Source organism: Corvus cornix, chromosome 3, assembly GCF_000738735.6.
Source record: "Corvus cornix cornix isolate S_Up_H32 chromosome 3, ASM73873v5, whole genome shotgun sequence".
Lineage (NCBI taxonomy): Eukaryota > Metazoa > Chordata > Aves > Passeriformes > Corvidae > Corvus > Corvus cornix.
The window spans coordinates 17,922,109-17,942,937 of NC_047056.1; the positions used below are offsets into that span (position 1 = coordinate 17,922,109).

Here is a 20,829-nt window from a genome sequence, read left to right on the forward strand (position 1 = left end):
ATATGTGAGCTTTTTAAACATATTTCACTGGCAGGAGAGACTTAGGCAGAACAGTGTTTCCTGTCACCTTTTCTTTGTAACTACAAGAAAAGCACTACCAAATTTCCTCTCTAATATGAAAACGTCTTTAACAAAAATAATACTATTTTCTGATTAACCAAACTTTCATTCACTCTCACCACAGTCAACTTACCTGGGTTTCCTTTCCCTTCTTGAAGCCAAGATTCAGCTTCAGACTAGGGAAGCACCTTTGAGTGCCGTGACTGACAGCATGCAGGGCAATCGCCTTCTGCAAGGAGTCACCAGTGTGTAACTCCCTGCCAGGCCAGCAGCAGAGAGATGGGGATGTGGAGATGGGAATGTGCTCAGTAAGTTTTTGAAAACACCTGTTGAACTGCCTGCACATCTTCAAGTAGAAAAGGCGAACTCCAGTGTGGGAAGGTCTGCTCTTCCTGGCTTCCTCTGGCCTGGTCAGTGTTGGACATGAGATTCCAATCTGCAGCAGTTTGCAGCTGGTGTTTTACAATGCACTGAAGTGGGGGCACAATTTCACTCCTCATCCTGGGCACTGGGAGATGCTACTGCTGCTATGGGTTTATCTGTTTCAGTTCTATCTGTTGCCCCATAAGGTTGCTGAAATGTCATTTGGAGTCCTTGTCTTTCAGCAACAGATCTTGACCAATGATACCTTCAGCTTATTTACATGCTGAATTTTAGGGTTTTTTTAGTGTGAATTTGATTTTGAAGTAGCTGCTTTTAATACAAACAAGCCTATGAACTAAAGTAAAGGTTTTGCTTAAAATTAAGTATTGCATTTTTTTTCCAGTTCACAGTGGTGTCTGAAAAAATTGCATTGATTTATCCTATTAAGTACATGTGCAAAATTGCTGAAGTTCCTTTTGTATAATTTTGCTTACAGGAAGTTCCTTACCACAGTTAATAAAAGTTTGCTTAAATTACATTTACCATAGCTCGTGAAAACCTTATCAGAAGCACAGTTCTTATCTCTTGTGGAGTGAAAGCTGTTTTGGGGAGTGGGTGTAAAACCTCCCCAGTGTGTGGATGGAGAACACATTGCACTGTCTGTACATAACTCTTTTCTGTCATGTGATGCCTTGAGAGGCCACCTAAACACAGAGACTAGACAAGAATAAGGGAGTAAAGGTAGGTATTTATTTGAAAGGCCTTCAAAGGTACACCCTGGGGAGCCAGAGGCTACTCTCAAAATGGACCCAAGATGAACAACAGGTCACGAGTTCTTCACACTTTTATAAGTTTGGTTCATTTGCATATCAGGGTTAATTCTCCAATTAAAGCTTCAGTTAATGATGTCATTTCCCCAAGCTTGCCCCCACTTTAGAGGCTTTTGGTTTATGCTTTTGGGCCTAGGACGGTCTGAGTGTCCCTGGAGAGCAGGCCTGGAGAGGCTTTGCTATGTCTACCTAGCACGAGAGAGCAGGAGTTAACAGGCTACAGGAAACTTCAGAGTTAGAGTACAGGATTTTAAAAATATGAAAGTTAAAACCTAAGATATCACAGAGAAGTCCCTTAAAAAAAGAAGATACTTTGATAGTGCTTTTACATTTTTAATATTTCATAAAATCTTAATCAGTGGAATTTTTGGAGAGGTTTTGTTTTCAAACACCTATTCTACCTTTTTGCCTGTAACAATGAAAGCCATAACAGTGTTATGGAATATCACAAAAAAAATATTTTGTGCCCCATCATGGGAGTGGGGAAAGATTTTGAAGAAAAACCTGAAATTGCCAAGGTGGATTGGTGCTCCAGCTGTGTTTTTTGAGGGGTGTGTGTAGTTGTCATATTCCCATTATGTCAACATACCATCCATTTTTCTCCTCAGAACACCATCCAGTGCTGCAGCCAAATGGCTCAAGCAATTTTCCTGTTGTACCTTGAGGCAGTTGGTTCCCCTGCCACCTGAACCGGGACAGGGAAAGACACGATCCGTTTGCAGTCACAGGCAGAGGCATTACAGCAAAACCTTTTTATCTTTTCCAGTGTTGCAGATCCAATTGCAGACGCTTGGTGGAGCAGGATATTTACAAGTTGCTTGTCACTGCACACTGTTGGCTCTGCCCGTCCATAAGGAACGCCTGGTGGAAAAGCGTATTTTTCGCTTGTTTTTCTGCTTGCCCTCTGCATAAAAGATTGTAGGAGAGCAACGAATCGGGCAATTCATGCACCCTTCAATTCCCTCCTCGCCCAGGGCCACAGAAAGGAAAGCTGCACATGCAGCAGTAGTGCCTTAAAGAACAGCTGCTGGATTGTAAGCCCATCCTGGGGACCTGTGTGAATTGCGAATGGAGATGACTTGCAATTGAAAATGGGGAATTTTGAGGCAGTAATATTTACCCTGTAAAATACTTCTTGTGTGGAAGACACAGTGTGGAGAAAATGTCACTCCGCACAACAGCTGTACCAAATGTCTTTGCAGATGTTCAGAAGAAATACTTAACATTAACATTAAATACTTAATACTGATCCAAAGGGTGAGAAACATGGCTGATCATATGTTAACCAGTGGGAACATGGTCCAACATATAAACAGGGAGAGATACATACAGCATCTTGTTCCCTCTACATAATCAGATGTTCACATGCCCCGTGTGTCTGGAGATCCCTGAGGCTTGAACTGTGCACACATGAGCTTTTCTGCTCTTCCTAGGACAACATTCTCCGAAGTCTTCCTTATAGTGCTTGTATTCCCTGTGGGAGCTGTGTATTGCTAGATTTAGTCAGCCTGACTAGGGACCTTCTTTCTCCTGTATTTCAAAAGAATTTCTGTATTTCTCCTGTATTTCAAAGGAATTAAATGTATTTCTGTATCACAGAAAGAGAACTACCTAAAGCTTAGAATCAAATGAAGTAAATTCCTGTCAGAAGTACTGTAGTACATGGCAGATACTTAGGAATATAGGTGGAAATTAATGAGCAGAGAATGAGAAAAAAGTTGGAACACAAAGTGACATAAAATTTCAAACCATTTGCTTTTGGCAACGCTGCTTTAAAAAAAAAAAACAAAACACTAAACCATGCTGTAACTATAATAGAAAAGCCTTTCTACTGGCAAGAGAGATTATGCTCCTGCAAAGTTCTTCAAATACAATGATGATGCAAAGACCCAAAACAGAACTATTTCATGCTCTTTCTAACTTCTGATTTTATAATCTTATCCAAACTGTGAAAACAAATTGATACTGTAGACAGAAGATGGACATTAGAGTCATACAGCAATTTTTTGCACGTGTTTATATCTGCTTAACATGGCCTTCAGGGAATGGAACTTTGCCGGGCCAGAAATTCCAAATTCCCACAAAAATAAATGGGAATTGCAAGTCTTAACAGCAAATAAGACTGAATCTGTGGAAATGCAAATCTGAAAACGATCGAGAAGGACATTACACCTTCAGCAGTCCTTGTCTGTACATCTGTATGGTTAGTCTAAAACTCTGATGTGGAAGAGCATGAAAATCTACAGCTGAATGAAAAGATGGTTTCAAAGGAACGTTTGATCCTTCTTGGCCCAATTACGGGAATACAAGTAAGAAACGATTCTGTGGAAATCAATGTGGCTGTAGCAATGCAATCTCAGTAAAGTCACAAAAATATATCAGCCCACAGGATACAAGACTGTTGTAAAAAAATATTGTCTATTTCACCTGTTTCAACGTTCCCTAAAAAACACTGGAATTTTGAGATTAACTTTGTGTGTTCTCACCTTGCATTGTAAATAAGGCCTTCCTGGGGGAACAGGATGCTCTGCTGTCACAGGCACGTGTCTGAGAGTCTGCTGGGGGCTGGGGCACAAAACTGCAAAAAGATTTCCCAGGAGATGTCTGATATTTGTGAACCATATTCTGGGCTGCCTCAGAACCAGCATGGCCAGAAGGTGGAGGACAGGGATTCTGCCCCTCCACTCTGGTGACACTCCACCTGCAGCACTGTCGGTTCCCCAGCACAGATGGCAGAGACATGGGCGGAGCAGGTGTGGTGGAGGGACACCGAGATGATCCAAGGGCTGGAGCACCTCTCTTGCAAGGGAAGGCTGAGACAGCTGAGCTTGTTCAGCCCGGAAAAGAGGCTTAGGCTTGAGCAAACTGTGGCCTTCCAGCACCTGACGGCAACCTACAAAAAAGCTGAGAGGGACTTTGTACAAGTCCCTCTTGGGGGACTTTGTACAAGGCAGGCAGGGACAGGACAAGGGAGAATGGGTCCAAACGGAAAGAGAGTAGGTTTAGATGAGGTATTCAGAAAAAAGACTCTCCTGGAACAGGTTCCCAGAGAAGGTGTGGATGCCCCATCCCTGCCAGTGTTCAAGGGCAGGCTGAATGGAGCTCTAGGCAAGCCGATCTAGTGGAAGGGGTCCCAAGCCACAGCAGGGGGGTTGAAACGACGTGATCTTTCAGGTCCCGTCCAAGCCAAACCGTGCCATGACTCCGTGATTCTGGGATACTTCCGCTCCTCATCCTCTGGCAGAAAAAGAAACCTGACCAAGTTCCACATTGCAGACTCTGTCTTTTTGCAAGCTGCAGCTGTCTAAACAGGGGATGAAAAGAGATGACTACTGACACGACTTGCCTTTTCTACTTGAAAACTAAACGCTGGACTCCTGTCCCCTCTCGCACAACTATCAGGACGGGGAACTCTTCCTAGTGAAATGCTTCAGAAAGGTAGAAAGAAGCAGAAAGCTATAAGTCAACACTTCTATTTATTTATGTACTGATTTATATGGTTATTTCTTTCATAGGCATTTATTTGTTTGCTTGTTTGCTTCTTCCCTTCCGCGGGGCGCGCTCCGGCTCCTCCGTTGGGCTCGCGGAGGGAACGGACGAATGGAGTCGCTCCGGCGGCGCCACCTCTCTCGATTTTCGCTCGCCCTCCGTCCCCTTCTCCCTCTCACACTCCGTCCACTCCACTCCCGTCCCGCGCCGCCCCGTCCCTGTCTCCGCCTCTCCCGGCCCAGCTCAGGCCGCGTCCCTCAGGCCGTCCCTCGGCGGTGCCGCCTCTGCCGGGCTCTCTCCGTACTGGCAGCGGCGCCGCTGGAAGTGCCGCTCGCTCTGGTACCGGCGGAACAGCACCGTCTTTTGGCTCCGCCTGGCGCTGGCCCCGGCCCCGAACGAGGCCCCTCCGGCAGTTCCGCCCGGAGCCGCCTCGCTGCCGCCCGGCTCCTGCCCTGTCCCCGGCAGCTTCCCCGGTCCGAGCTCGGCCGCTCGTCAGCTCGGCCGCCGGCCCCGAGCCGCCGGAGCCCGGGGCGGCTCAGGAAGCAGCAGCGCCCGGGGGCCCCGGGCAGAATGCCGAGAGCGCGGTGCCGCCCGCACGGGCGGAGAAGCCTCCCCTGGAGCAGCTCTACCGGCAGGGCCCGCTGCTGGGGAGCGGCGGCTGCGGCAGCGTTTACTCCGGGACCCGGCTCGCCGACGGCGCCCCGGTAAGAGGTGGGGCCGGGTCGGAGGGGGGCGGCGGGAGGCGAGCTCAGCCCGCCGCTCGCCTTGACTTGCAGGTGGCCATCAAGCGAGTGTCCCGCGATCGCATCCCGGAGTGGGCGCGGCTGGTGAGTGAAAGCCGGCGGGGCGTGGCGGGCGGGGCTAGGGCGAGGCCCGGGAGGGTGGGAGCCGGGACGCTGCGAGGGGAGCGAGCGTGGAGTGAGCGGGGGCCGCGGAGCGTCCCGGGCCGGGCAATGGCGAGCGGCGGTGGGGCCGGGCCGGGGTGCCGAAGGCTCGGTGCAGCATCGGCCCCGCTGACGGCATCGCGGTCCCCCCCGCAGCACAGCGGCGCCCTTGTGCCCCTGGAGCTGGCGCTGCTCTGGATGGTGTCGCGCCCTGGCTTCCGCGGCGTGGTGCGGCTCCTGGACTGGTTCGAGCTGCCCGACGGCTTCGCGCTGGTCATGGAGCGTCCGGAGCGCTGTCAGGACCTCTGGTACTTCCTGGAGGAGCGGGCGTTCCTGACGGAGCCCGTGGCGCGGGGGCTGTTCCGCCAGGTGCTGGAGGCCGTGCGGCACTGCACCAGCCGCGGCGTCCTGCACCGCCACATCAAGGCCGAGAACGTCCTCGTCGACCTGGCCACCGGCGAGGCAAAGCTCATCGACTTCGTGTGCGGCACGGTCCTCCAGGACACCTTCTACACCCGAATGTCAGGTGAGCCCAAAGGCGGGGCCCAGCCGGGCAGCAGAGATTCCCCCCTTTGCTGGCAGAGGGGGAAGAGAGAGGGAGGAGGAATCTTTCTTCAACTGGCTGCAGCCAAGTTGCTTTCTGGTGGGGCAGGGGCTGCCTGTTGTGGAACAGGAGCTGGCTGGGAGGGAGCAGCACGGGCCTGATGACCTGTGCTCGTGTTCCATGGGCATGTTAGAGTACAGCCCACTGGAGTGGATCCTCTTTGGCTGCTACCATGGCCAGCCAGCCACCGTCTGGTCCCTGGGCATCCTGCTCTATGAGCTGGTCTGTGGGCACCTTCCTTTCCACACCAATGAGGACATCATCCGGGGCCAGCTCTTTTTCCTGCCCTGGGTGTCTCAAGGTGGGGATACACCTTCATACAAACAGTGGCCCTTTTCCATGGGAAACAATATGCAGCCCCCCAGTGTCTCGAGGTTAGGTCAGGGGTGGTGTCTGGGGCTCCAAGGGCACCCAGAGTCCTAGCTGCTGGCAGCTTTGGTCTGGGAGAAATCCTGTGATGTTTGCAATTTTTCAAGGCTGCACTTCCTATGTGCACTTACCCACTAAAGCTTTGCCTCCCATCTCGAGGAGCTCTCCTTCCTCTAAGTCCCATGTGCAACAGAGAGCAGGAGAATGGGAAAAATGGCACAGGCTGTGACAATAGTGATGCAAAGAACCAGGAACTGATGTCAGAGGGAAAAGGATGTAAGGTAAGGAGACCAAGCTAAGTCCTGTGTGGTAGATTTTCAGTTTATGTGCTGTAGGCAGAGCTCTGAGACCTTTTGCTGTGGTGTGAGCCCAGGGAAGCAGCTGAGCAAAGGGAGAGCTCAGCAGGACACTGCACTTCAGGCTGTCTTTGCAGTGGGTGTGTAGTGCAGGCTTCATGTCCTCAGCGGGTATCAATAGCAGGGGAGGTCTTTGAATGGTTTCTGGCTCTCTTGTGGCTCCTGCTCTGTCTTATGGCTGAGAAAACACCAACAGGCAGTCAGAGCAGCTGAAGTTGGCCAATCTTGTGAACCAATCCTTCTACATTTAGTAAACTACGGGTATGTGTGAACCATCTCTGTGTCTTGGTGGTGTTTTCTGTCAGCTGTGTCCTGTTTGGACGGAGAAAGGTGTTTGCTGGAACAGGCAGTCCTGCAAAGTCAGTTCCAGGTTGTGTCAGCTTTTGAGTTGTACAGCCATGCCCTTGTGCCCAGTTGTCTCTGATGCTATTTGTAGACTTCATCAGCTTCTGGGCAGCTTTGTGCATTCTGGCATGGCTTTGTCCAGAGGGAAGGGATGGCAGGTGGCCATGGGGAGAGCAGCCCAGAGCCCACCCCCACGATTGCCTTTGCAGCAGGGCCAGGACCTGCAGTTGTTTTGGGTTTGCCGTGGGGTGCAGGAGGAGGCAGATGAACAACAGCTTTGGTAAACAGAATGTCCAACCCAAGGCTTGTGTACTTGATTCCAGCCTTGCTGAGAAAGGGCCCAGCGTATCCCTGAGAGGAACTGATCCTTCCACTGAAGTTTGAACAGGGCCTGATTTGGCTCTTTAGCTGTGCCAGGGACAATGGGATCCTAAGGAAGGGTGTGCATCTGCCCCCGCTGCCTCCACCCCGCTTGCTGGACATGGCATGGGGGCCCTGGAGCAACTTGGGCAGGCAGAGGCCTTCCAGAGAGCAGCAGGGCAGGGAGCTCGGCAGAACTTCCTAAATGCCAGTGAGCCTGAGATGATGGATGTGTGGGAGCTGGAGAGCACCGAGCATGCCCAGAGCTCAGCAGCATCGGGGCTCAAAGGCTGCTGGGGAACTGTACGAGGGAAGGGAAGCAGCAGCAGAAATGAGGGGCTTGAGAAAAGCAGGTTTGGACATCCTGCAGGATGGCTTTGTGGGGACTTGGCTGGAGATCAGCACTGGCTGTTAGGTGCTTTAGGGACAGGGAGAGAATAGGGATCCAAGGCCATTCCCATACGATCCAAAAGGCCAGTGGAGGCAGTGGCACCGCAGAACATCTTGGTGCCAAACATGTGGATGCCAGATGAGAATGTCCATACTTCCAGAGAAGAGGCAAGAGAAGTGAGCACAGGGAGAGAGGTGGCAAATGTGGGACATGGTCTCTCCCTCATCACTTCCTGTTCCATTCCCCGTCCTAGGCCAAGCTTCTCCATCAGTTTGACTTTTCCAAACAAGTTCCAGCTAAGAGCATGGCTAAACTTCTTAAGGCATCAAAGGGGGAGGGCTGGATGTTTAAGCTGAGTACTATTATGTTCTACTCTTTCCAGGCTTCCTTGCTGTATTCCAGTGGTGGGGATATGAAGAAGGGTTCCTTGGGACAGCCTTTGATTCCCCCTATACACAAGGCAATGAGTCCCCCTGTTGGCAGTGCTGCAGTGTCTGTCTCAAGCTCTCTGCAGCTGGATTTCCAAGAGTCCCAGGAGATGAGGTAAGCCAAGGTGTCTGCTGCTGCAGTGTATTCTGATCCTTGACTGTCAACTTCTGCAGGCATGAGAATATGTTAGGGCAAATATTCGCTATTGAAGTCTGCAATTGTGTCTGCAAATTCAGGTGGTGCTTCTGTAAACATCAGGCATAACTCCTCTGTGCCTGGGCCTCCACTGTGAAATGAGATCCCAGATAAAATTTGGGGTATAGATGTATAATCCAAGAGATGTTTAATATTTAGATCTGGGGCCTAAGATCAAAGAGGGCAAGGTGCTAGAGAAGAGTTATAGGACCGTACTTGATGGAAAGATATTGGCTTGGATATGTGTGAGAAAATGTAGCTGTCAAGCTTATCCTAGTGACAAGGATAAAGAAGGAGTCCCAGAAGTATCACTCCAATTGAAAAGCGTCCGTAGGGCTTTTAAAGTGCAATCTGAATATCCTTACCTAGCAGATGAATTTGAAAAAGCCTTTTCTTCTTGAAAGAGCAAGGAGGTGTACTGTCATTCTCAGGAGAGAGCAGTGCTATGACGCCATGTAGCCCGAGACTGTCACCAGTGTAAGGCATGAGCAGGCAAAGTCAAGCTTGGGCAGGAGAACAAAAGTAGCTGCCCTCCATACAGACTTGTGTCTCAGCTCAGCAGCTCTTGCTGCTTCACAGAGGCTGTAGGAGCCACTTGGCTCCAAAAGGAGAGAACTGGGCAGGTCTGATGCAAGTTGAAGAATGACTGCTGTGTTTCAGCCGGAGCTTGGCAAGCTCTGTGGGACTCCAGCACCTGAAAGCTTAAGGACAATTCCTCAGCTTTGCATCGTGTTGGGTTTATGTGTTGCATTTCCTCCTTCATCAGGGGGACCATGCTAAGAAGGTTTGCCTCCTTTGATGCTACACCCATTCCCTTCCTTTTCTTTCTACCTCGTGTGTTCTTTTGTCCTCCATTTTCTCAAGGCCAAAATCCAGCAGCAGAAGCAAAGAGAACAACTCTGAACATGCAAGTAGGTACAGAGCATGCCTGTCCTAAAATGACCATTGGAATGCTGACCCAGGGGTGGCATTGTGAAAGTTTGGTTGAAAACCATCCTGGTTTAAATTTCTTCAAATTCATTTCAATTCCTTGATGGGCTCAGTGGACTTTCCCAGAGTCCAGTCACTGGGAGTGTGCTCTGGTGGTGCAGTGAAAATTACTCCAGTGTGAAGTGATGAGTGGCAGGAGCTGGAGTGGTACCTTGGGGCCCTGGAAATGCACCACAGGAAAAGAAAACATTGCTCTCCATCCTGCACATGCCTTTCATCTCCCTGCACCCTTTCTAAAGTAACAATTAGTAGAGAAAAAGAAGACATTTAGCATGAAAGGAGAAATGTTCCCACTCCTTCCTCCTGCCCTTGAAGGAGAAAACCTTCCCTTGGGGCAGTTTCTGTGCTGAACCCTTTGAGATCTGAAGGAGATTCATGGACATTGCCTGGTTTTGCACTGGGAGAAACAGGGAAACCTCCTCTGACAGAAAGTCCTTGTGAATGTTCCAATTTAGGGGAAGGAGACTTCCAAATGGATGCAGCCTATGCAGGATCAGAGTTTGTCATCCTCTGACAGCACAAGCCTAAAGCCACCTATGGCAGGTTCACGATGGCAAATCTCTTCCCCGACTCTCTCTGCCCATGTCAGTATTGGCAGGCTGGGCTGGGGGAGAAGTGCCTTCTGCCTTGTCCCCTCCCTGCCTTGCCTGATCCCTGACAAGAAGAGTTGTGCCAGACCAAATGAGGTGTCTGGTGCATGTGTGTCAGTCCCTGCTTTCAAGTTCAAAGCCTCAATGCCAGGGTTGTTGTTCCTTTGCCATCTCTGGGCATGGAATGATAGGAGAGATGAGATTTGAAGAAACAATTTTGCTGATGCAGAAAAAGGGATCAGATCCACTGGTCCCTTGCCTCAGGGTTAGTTCTGCCAAATCCTGGGCACGGCCCCTTTGGAATGATTCCTTAATTGCTGATATGCAGCTGGAATGCTGAATGCATCTGGGGAGAAGAATTGCTGAGTATGTAAGGTGACATTTTTGCTGGATTAATTCTGGACTAGAATGAGCTATCTCATTAAAGCTTACCTGTCTCTCTTTTATTATTGACTTGACTTCTACAGGAAAAAAAAAAAATCAGATTTAAGTAAAGGTCGTCTTTTTTTACTGCTTGGCTGCCACATGATTTTATCATCGGTGGAGGCCTGTACAGAATGATTAGTTCTCTGAGTTTTAGGAGCTCTCTTGGAGAGCATTTCAGAATGACCTGCCCAGTGGTATTTCCATTAGGAAGATTTTCAATTGTTAGGATTAGCCAAGATCAGAAATGTTTTGAGGCAGGTCATGTTTATGTTGGGTTTGGGTGTTTCTGCAGGAACGAATGCAGGAAGTAACCCCCTGTAACAATGAAGTAGAGTAAAAGTGTAACTTTTGGATGACCAATTTGTTTCCTGCAAATACAGGCTCTCTGAATACTGGGGACATGGGGAATGCAAAGCTTTTACTTCTAACACATGGTGCCACTGTTTGTGTCCTAGCATTTCCTTTTTGTGAAAAGAAGGAAAATATTAACAACCAACAAAACTCAATCCAGAAATGAGTGGGAGTTACAGAAATAAAGGCCTTGGAAAGTAGCTTTTGAGAACAGTTACTTCCTAGGTGTAATTGTCAAATTCTAGAGACCATTGCGGCTTGCCAAATGTTTGGAAGGGAAAAGATCCTATAGTAGTGGATGGGCAACAAGCAACATATAAGGAAAGTAGTGGAACCTCTCTCTCCTGGCTTGCTAGCTCCATACTGTTCAGAGGAATTACAGTGATGCTAGTTTCATGAAAAATAAAAAACAAAGCAGTCTTCGGAATAATTCAAAAACCTCTTCAATGCCTCACCCTTCAGATGTATTGATTGTAAAGGTGGGAGTTCAACTAACTCACTTCTTCCCTTGTACCTGATCTACAGCTTCTTCTGTAGACAAAACCTCAAGGAAGAAGTGGATGGAGACCATGCCTAAGGAGGGCCCTGTGCGGCCTCCCCACCCTGGTGCCCTCCCGCCCTGGCTGGCTGCAAGGATGCTGTGCAGACCCCCAGGCTTGGCAGTGCAGGTCTCCGCTCGCAGCCTGCTCAGGGGGCCTTGGCCCAGGAGCCCCGGCAGGGGCAGCTGAGCAGCGCTGCCCCCGGGGTCACTGCCAGGGAGCACAAGGTGAAGGCTGAGCATGGCTCAGCCTCACAAAGAGGTAAGGCGGGAGCTGGGCCGCTCTCTGGCGGGAGGAAGGCTCTTGTGCCAGCCTAGAGAGCCTGGGCACATTGCCAGGGAACAGTTCTGCCCTGCATGTGCCCCCTGCACTGAGCTGTGCTGCTCCCAGTGCCCCGTGGAGCTGTAGGGCTGCTCAGCTGTGGGGCCGGGAGAGGAGCAGGAGGGTGCGTGTGCAGCTGAGCCATTCCTGGAAAGCACAGGCCTCTGGGCTCCCTGCTGTCCCAGGGCAGCCCAGAGGCCAGGCTGTTCCTGTGCTGGCTCTGTGCAAGTGGGTCAGGGTGTCCCCCTGGCCTGCCTCAAGTGGCTGCTGGCAGGAGCATGTTTCCCTGTGCAGCTCTTTAGAAGTTTCCAGGGAATCTCTCCAATGAAATACTGTAGCTTCAGATGCTTTAGGTTTGCACTGCGGCCTCTGTTATATTTTGTGTCTCCATTTTGCAGGACTGACTGGCTACACTCTTGCCAAGAAGTTTACCGTGGCATCTCCCTCTATGCTCCTTCCCTCAAAGCCATTGCCTCCTGTCTAGAAAAGCTCTTTCCTTGAGCTCAGAGAGAAGGTGCTGTTTGTCTGAAGAATGTTTGAAGATTTGGATTTATACGTTAGGCTTTGTAGTTACAGATGTACATATGTTCTGACATGTAGATGTAGGTTTGAATAAATGTGTTGTCATTTTATCTTTTAAATTTTGTAAATAGATTTTCAACAGTATATATTTTATTTTGATTGTTTTTGTTTGTTTTAAATAAAGTAATTTTAAAAATACAAGCCAAGAATGTGAGACCTGCTAGCCTAGAGGTTGTCAGAGTGCAGCTGACTCAACGTGCCACTGTCTCACGGTATTCTTTCCTCACAGCGCCTCTGCTCTTCCTCTTTTGCCATGTTTTCTTCATGTCATTTGTGCTGCTGTTTGTTATTTAGCATTACAATGGGGCCACTATTACCATGTTTGGGGGACAATGGACCCAGAAGATCCTGTGTAGTCTCCAGTTTTCTGCCTCGATCTATTCTGTGCTCACAAAAGGCCTGAGCAAAGCAACAAAGAGAATGTCCCAAATCCCAAAGCTTTGCTCCTTTGCAATGTCACACAGATCTGGCTCAGAGGTGTCTTCAATCACAATTCCATAGGTAAGAAGAGGACGTGTATTTCACTGGGAAAAGAGGCACTGCTTTGGAAAAGGCATCTGTATGTATATTTACCCAGGACAGCAGTCCAACGGCGTTGTTTGCAACTTGTTTGCAGAAGGATGAGCGGACTGTGAGGCCAGTAACAAGTGACAAGGGTTCCTCAAATCTATTTATACTCCAGCCTGGGTGCCACTCAGCTCACGGGTATGGGATCATTTGGTACCATGGACCAGTGCTTGCCAGCATATTGAATTCCTGCCTAGCTGGAACAAGCAATTCTGGGTTCAGCTTGAGCTCTTGGTTGGCTGCATGATCACTGACAATGCTGCCTTTCCAGAAATTATTTTACATTTTCTTTTCATAGTCATATGAAGCTTTTGAACTTCACATTTCAATTTTCTCTGCCTTAGGGAAAAATACTTCTGAGCCCAGTGCAAACTGTAACCTTGTGACAGCAAAGTCCTCGTGGTTGCCAGGTTCTGATGACAATCCATCATTCATAAGAATGCTACCACCACCCTGACTAACAGAGTGTCAGGTTGTATCCTGACTCTGTCAGTGTTCTTGTACTATTGCATTATTTTAATTTTCCTATTAAATTATAATTCTGACTTGCGATCTCCCACTGGTTTGTTTTCAAACTAGTACAGTGGAAAATAGACAGTTAATACCTATAATGTAGAGCCTTCCAAGAGGCTGCTCTGCAGAAGCTCTGATGAGCCAGTGTCCCTTCATGCCAACAGCAAAGCTATTCATTTGGGAAGTTGAATGGAGCCCGAGCAAACTCCAAAAATCCCTTTAGCTCTGCATTCTAGCAAAGCTGTAGTCCAGCACTTCCCTCTTCAGCTCCTTCTCTGCCAAAGCAGACAAGCAGCACAGAGCCAAGGGCTCCTGGGACTTTTGGGAAATGCTGATGCACATTCAAGCCTGGTGGGGGACTGGTGCGTAAGGACTGCACCTGCACAGCTTCTGGTGGATGTCAGCTGGAGGTTTCCACAGACAACAACAGCTGTCAAGGCACTCAGCGTTCTCTTGACTCGCAGAGGCAGAGACACACTTGAGGAGAGTCCATGCCAGGGCTCAGCCTTACCTAAGTGAGCCATGGATTCTTCCAGCGCTTTCACAGCTGCGGCATAAACCCCGGGGTCCTTTGAGTTTAGGTTGTTTGTTATTCCTTCAACAAGACAGATGATCACCGGGTTTAAGCCATCTTTCAGGATGCCTATGATTTCAGCCAGCACGTCCAGCGCCTTCTGCTTCACTTTCTTGTGCGTATCACCAAGTCTCGGGACAAAATAATCAAAAATCTGTGAAGAGAACAAACAACATGAAAGCTGGATTAAAATGTCCTTGTTTGAAGAAGGGATGCAGAAGTGAGCACTCAGCAATGTAAAAGATGAAAGTGATCCTTCCTGTCAGGTCAGCACTTGCTTGCACAATTTTCCTGTGGGCCACTCTCTGGAATGGTTGTGCAACCTCATGCTGGTTGAAAGATTTTCATATATTTTGAAGAGCTTTGGGTGGGGACAGGATAGTTCCTATGGTGTTTCTCTCCACATTTCAGTCATTAAATTCATCCCATTTATTGATGCAAAACAGTATCTTTGCTTTCGAAGTATGCAACCAGATATTTACAATGCCCCTTTTTCTACACAGTTGCCTCAAGTTCTGAGGGCAGTTACGATTTTGCCAAAACTATGGCTGGAGGAGATCCAGGTTTTGTTCCATCTGTCTCAGAACCTGTGTCTGGAGAAGTGCAGGGCTCTGATCAACTCTTCCAGGATCCAGACCAATTGTCTACCCAGCAGGTAGACTTCTGAAATTTAATGTGCTGGACCGCTCTCATTAGAGCAGGTTCAGTCCCTTGACGGCCACATTATCAGGCACCATTTTCTGGACAAAGGGAAAAAGCAGCTGCTGGGAGGAGAAGGAAGAGATCTGTCCCTAGCCATTTCCCTCCTTTTCCAAAGAGAAAAAAGACCCCCCCAAGAAGGGTGAGCACCGTCTTTACCAAGAGGACTAGGGATGCTGATGGAAATGAGTAACCAGAGTTGTGCCTGTGCAAGACAAGTCGGAGTTTACAGAAGTATCCTTTTAAAAAAAATTGGTTTAAACCAGCCCAGCCTGATACTTCTCTTCCCCATCCAAACCCATTTTTTTGTCTAGAGAATAATTGCCACGCTTTCAGTGGCTGGATTCCCTTCACTTAACCCAAGTGGGAGTAGGAGACAGCAGAAGTTACACCAGCAGAAAACTCTGTCCTCATCTGATGAACAGCATCAATAGGCACCTGCCAGACAAATACATCTGGACTGAAAGAACTTGTCCTGAAGCGTGGACCTGAATTAAATATTTCAGGGTAAGAGGCACCAGCCTGTCCCACACAGCCAGGATGTAGTGCCAAGACACACTGAATTAACTTTCCTGCTACAGGCTTGGGAAAGGAGCTAAAGGAAAGGAACAATGAAGACACCCTACATACTTGGACAGTGTTAGTGGAGACGAGCTGGGGGCTGCTTTTGCACAGGTCTAGGAGGAGTGCCACTCCTTCCATCCGTGTCTTAAACTCCTTGGCTTCCAGGAGATTGTACAGCTTCTGGAGCGGCTCCGTTTCTTCCACAGCCAGAGGTAACGTGACCTGGGCTTTTGGGCGGCGTAGGCGGCGTCCATCAGAGGTAGACTTCACCCTGGAAAATAAAACCAAATGAGGACCTGTTGGTGATCATACCTTCAGTTAATTGTGAGCAGAACATCTTGGGGAGGTTTCCTAATGATGTGATTTCAAGCTAGAAAATCCTGATCTGAAAAACAACGTGAGACCTCATGACAATCATTACAGGAGACAATCTGCAAGCAACTTTCTCACCAGTGCTTACTCAGGAAAACCAAGGATGAGATGCATCTCACTTATCTCCAGACAGCATCCCAGGTACACATGTCGCACTGCTTTGTGAGGAAAGAGAGACGCTACTTCCAAGTTTAAATGCCTCATCATGAGGGAGGTGTGTGTCTTATAATAAGGAAACTCATCCCTCTGGAGAAGTGTCTCTACAGCAGGCATGACAATCTGGAAAAGTAGCTCAGATGCATCTGAACAGATGGATAGGGGCATATCTGAAGGATCCAGAAAATCCGTAACAGGGATAAAAACAGAAGCCAGACATCCCAGCACTACGCTCACATGATTGCTTCCCTAGAGACTAGATCCACAGCTTAACAAACCCACTGGGAACAACTCTCTTGGATCAGCCTGTCTCTTCCATGGGCATGGGAAGATCCTGACTATGCTACTGAGGCATGTGGTCACTCTCCTGCCAGCGCTGAGCATGACAGAGCTAAATAAATCCCCTCTGTTATCAGAGGACAACAGGTACAAGTAGCTCTCCCACTGGCAGGAAGAGACAGCAAGGACCAAATTCCTGTCTCAAATGCTGATTGCAGCACAGGGGGAAATAAACCAAACATGCTGTCCATCAAGCAAACAGTATGAAGGACAGGAATGTCAAGACAAAATGTCCACATTGAGACACCTGTTGACCAAAGTTGCTCAGGAACTGGCTTGCTACTTACTACTCATCTTGGTACTGTCTGAGGGTAAGAAAACCATGACTCAGGGAGGCCAAACCACGTGCATGGGAAGTGCTATTTTGGGGAACGGCATCTTGCTTCTAGACTGGGACTTCTCATCAAAACACCCATCTGAAAAAGACTGCTCTCAGAGGAAAAAGCCCTGCTTGAATTTACTTGTCCCAAGTGAGGCAGAGGAGACATGGCCCTCTCACAGCCTCCACAGCACTGTCCTTGCCACTGCACTGGATCTTCTGAGCTGCAACCAATGGGTGTCTTTTTGTTGCCCATTTTTTGTGGAAACCCTTCCAGAGAAGTTGTGTTCAGCGTAATGCAGAAGGAGACATTTTTTATGATAGAGCATTTGTAGGGAAAGGAAACAATCTCTGGCACAGGTCATCTCCACCAGAAAGATTTTCCTGAGGAAGAGACATGTAAAGCTTGCCACGTGCTTTGTCACATCTAACTAAAGTGCTCAGTACCGTTTACTAGAAGGCAATGTGGCCTGGGGCTTCTTCGAGCCATCGCTCCTCTTCTTCACAGGCTTCTCGACAGATGGGTGTTCACCCTTCTGCGTTTCCATCCCCTACAAAGGCATAAAGAAACCCCATGGATCTTTAGAATGTAAAATAGGAAATTACCTGTTTAAAACACAACTTATAACCAGGATCGTTGCTACCAAGGCTTGGGCAAACATTTCCTGACTTACAGAAGGAAACAGGCCAGAGATTCAGTGATGCCAACTCTTTCCTTTCAATAAGCCAAGGCAGGTTATGGCTGCTACCATACTGAGCAGCAGTCTAAAATCATAAATTCGTTAGTCTTGAGCATAAATGGGAATAATGCAAACTGGTACGGAATGAGAAATCCTACGCCGTTTGCAATTTTAGGAGGCAGCACCTCACACCCAGCCACGAGCCTGGCCACAAAGGCTGGCACTTTTCCATGGGAAACAAAACTCAGCCCCACCATTTGTAGATATCAGTTAAGAAGCGGCATCTGGTACTCCAAGTAGAGCCAGAGTCTTAGTTGCTGGCAGCTTTGGTCTGGGAGAAATCCTGCACTGTTTGCAATTTTAAGAAGCAGCAACCCACTCCTGGCCGCAAGCCAAGGGACCAGCCACAGGTGCCTGGCCAGGAATGCTGGCCCTTTTCTATGGGAAAAAAAATGTACCCCACAGTTTCTTGATGTCAGTTTGGAGGTGGCATCTGGCACTCCAAGGGCAGCCAGAGTCCTAGCTGCTGGAAGCTTTGGTCTGGGAGAAATCCTATGATACTTGCCATTACGGAGGTGGCACACTACTGTCAGCCATGTGTGACTGGATGCAAACGGTGGCCATTCTCCGTAGGAAAAAACATCATTCCCCAAGTGTCTTGGGGTCAAGGGAGAGGTGGTGTCAGAGGCTCAAAAGGCATCCACCATCCTTGTTCCTGGAAACTTAGGTCTAAGAGAAATCCTGCACCATCCACAATTTTGGAGGTGCCCACCTACTGTCAGGCACGTGACTAAACCTAACCCTAACCCTAACCCTAACCCTGACCCAACCCTAACTCTAACCCAAGTGCAAACCCAAACCGAACCCTAACCTTAACCCTAATGGCAGCCAATAAATCCTAACCCTAAGCCTAATGCTAACCCTAAACCCTAACCCTAGATCTTTGGTCTGGGAGAAATCCTGAGACGTTCGAAATTTAGGAGGTGGCACCCGCTGTTGGCCACATGCGACCATACATGAACCATGGGAATTTTCCATCGGAAGAAACGTCGTTCCCCCACTATTTTGGAATCAGTTGATAGGTGGCATCTGGGGCTCCAAGCAAAGGCACAGTCCTAGCTGGTGGAGCCTTTTATCTGGGAGAAATCCTGCGACGTTCGCAATTTTTGAGACAGCAACTCACTGCCATCCACAGGAGTATAACCCTAACCCTAAAACTAACGCTAACCCCCGAAACCTAACCCTAACCTTAACCCATTACATTAACCCAAACCCTAAACCTAACCTTAACATTTTCGTAACCCTTACCTTAACGCTAACCCTAACCCAAACCTAACCTTAATGGCGGCCAATTAACCCTAAGCCTAACTCTAGCCCTAACCTTAAACCATAACCCTAACCCTAACTCTTTGCTCTGGGAGAAATCCTGCAACGTTTGCCATTTTTGTGGTGGCAACCCACTGTGAGCAACATTAGACTAACCTGAACCCAAACAATAACCCTAATGGCTCCCAACAAACCACATCCCTAACCCTAACCTAACTCTGGTATGGGAGAATTTGTGTGTTGTTTGCCATTTTGGAGGCGGCACCCCACCGCCCTCCACATGCGACTGGATGCAAACGGTGGCCATTTTTCATGGGAAAAAAACCTCATTCTCCCAGTCTCTTGGGGTCAAGTGAGAGGTGGCATCTGAGGCTCCAAAGGCAGCCAGAATCCTAGTTTCTGGCAGCAGTGGTATGGGAGAAATCCTGTGCTGTTCGCCATTTTGGAGGCGGCACCCCACTGTCGGCCACATGTGACTGGACATGAATGGTGGCCATTTTCCATGGGAAAAATAACTCATCCCCCCCAGTATCTTGGGTGAGGTCAGAGGTGGTGTCTGGGGCTCCAAAGGCAGCCACCATCCTAGCTGCTGGCAGCTTTGGTCTGGGAGAAGTCCTGCAACGTTCTCGATTTTAGGCGGTGGCATTCCACTCTCAGCGACATGCACCTGGACATGAATGGTGGCCATTTTCCATGGGAAAAAAAACCTCAGCCTCTCAGTGTCTTGAAAGCAGGTCAGAGGTGGTGTCTTGGGTACAAGGGGAGACAGAGTCCTTGTTGATGGCAGCTTTGTTCTTGGAGAAATCCTGCGACCTTCACAATTTTAGCCAGCAGCACACCACTGTCAGCCACATGCGACTGGATGTGAATGGTGGCCCTTTTCCATGGGAAAAAAACCTAATTCCCTCAGTATCTCAGGGTCAGAGGGGGTGTCTGGGTCTCTAAGGGCAGCCAGAGTCCTAGTTGCTGGCAGCTTTGGTCTGGGAGAAATCCCGCGATGTTCGTGATTTTAGGAGGCAGCACCCCTTCTCGGCCACAGGCTGCTCCTCATGTCATGCTTTTCAATTTTATTGTTTTCACTTTGGTCCAGAATTTTCTCTTTTTTTTTTAAGCATTTCATTTCATCAATTTCTTCTCCTGTCTTTTCGTTTGACTTCATTCCCTGATTTCGGGATTTATGTTATTAAAATTTTGGCAAGTTTCGGTCCTTTTCACTGCACCTCATTTCATCCCAATCAATTTGGTTGTAGTCACCCCATTTCCAATTTTCTTTTTTGAAAATTGCATTTTGTTTTTATCATATCTCCTTTCCATGGTGTTTGTTACACTTTCTTCACTGATTTCAAGATTTCCTTTCATGAAAGGAAATTCTTCATTTCATTTCATGAATTGACATCTCGCCATTTCAATGAGTATTAATTCAGAAAGGTTCAGGCCATTTCCTGCACTTCAGGTCATCCCATTCCATTCCATTATATGGCTTTCACTTCACTTTGGAATTTTTGGGGTTTTTTCTTAGGATTTCATTTAATCAATTTCATCTTCTCTTTATTTGTTTCATTTCCTGATTTCGGGATTTCAATGAGTATGACTTTGGCAAGGCTCTATCCTTTTCACTGCACCTCATTTCATCCCAATCCATTTCATTGTAGTCACTCCATTTCCAAATTTTCTTTTTTTTTTTTACCTGAATTTGATGTCATCATATCTCCTTTCCAGTGTGTTTGTTTCCCTTTTTCCCCTGATTTCAAGATTTTATTTCCTTTCATTTCATGGCCGAAACTTGCGAAATTATACTTATTGAAATCCTGAATTCAGGGAATGAAGTCAAACAAAGAGACAGGAGAAGAAATTGATGAAAGGAAATGCTAAAAAAAAAAAAAAAAAGAAAATTCTGAAACGAAATGAAAACAGTAACATGGCATGGGATGACATGAAGTGCAGGGAAATGGACTGAACCTTGTGTCCTGGGTTGCAGTGTATTCTATTACCATCCCCATCAGCCGTTGAAACCAGGTGGGGCAGTGTTTCCTTGCCTCCTCCCCCCAGACTATCTTGCTGTTAATGGCCCATCATTGTCCTGCCGCATGACTCAGAGATAACTCCCTCCGGACTATCTTCTGTTAATGAGCCTAATCAACACTTGCCTCATGACTCATTACCCCATTGTGAGATGCTCCACCCAGAGGGAGGAACCAAGCATCCCATCGTGGATATAAGCTGAGGCTGAACACCAGAGACAAGGT

The 20,829-nt window shown here is 48.2% G+C and overlaps 2 protein-coding genes across 2 annotated transcripts; one reads left to right on the forward strand and one right to left on the reverse strand.

The window, feature by feature from the left end:
- Positions 1-4,228: 4,228 nt before the first annotated feature.
- Positions 4,229-12,241, forward strand: LOC120409637 (serine/threonine-protein kinase pim-2-like). The gene is made up of 5 exons (XM_039567908.1): positions 4,229-4,249; positions 4,769-5,569; positions 5,783-6,152; positions 8,434-8,594; positions 11,558-12,241. Exons 1-5 carry the CDS (start codon positions 4,229-4,231, stop codon positions 11,567-11,569), a joined length of 1,365 nt encoding a protein of 454 aa, XP_039423842.1. The 3' UTR covers positions 11,570-12,241.
- A 1,320-nt stretch (positions 12,242-13,561) lies between these two features.
- LOC104685613 lies at positions 13,562-17,125 on the reverse strand. The gene is made up of 3 exons (XM_010393560.4): positions 17,025-17,125; positions 15,458-15,662; positions 13,562-14,282 (listed from the first exon to the last, which is right to left on the reverse strand). Exons 1-3 carry the CDS (start codon positions 17,123-17,125, stop codon positions 13,818-13,820), a joined length of 771 nt encoding a protein of 256 aa, XP_010391862.3. The 3' UTR covers positions 13,562-13,817.
- Between the last annotated feature and the right edge of the window lie 3,704 nt (positions 17,126-20,829).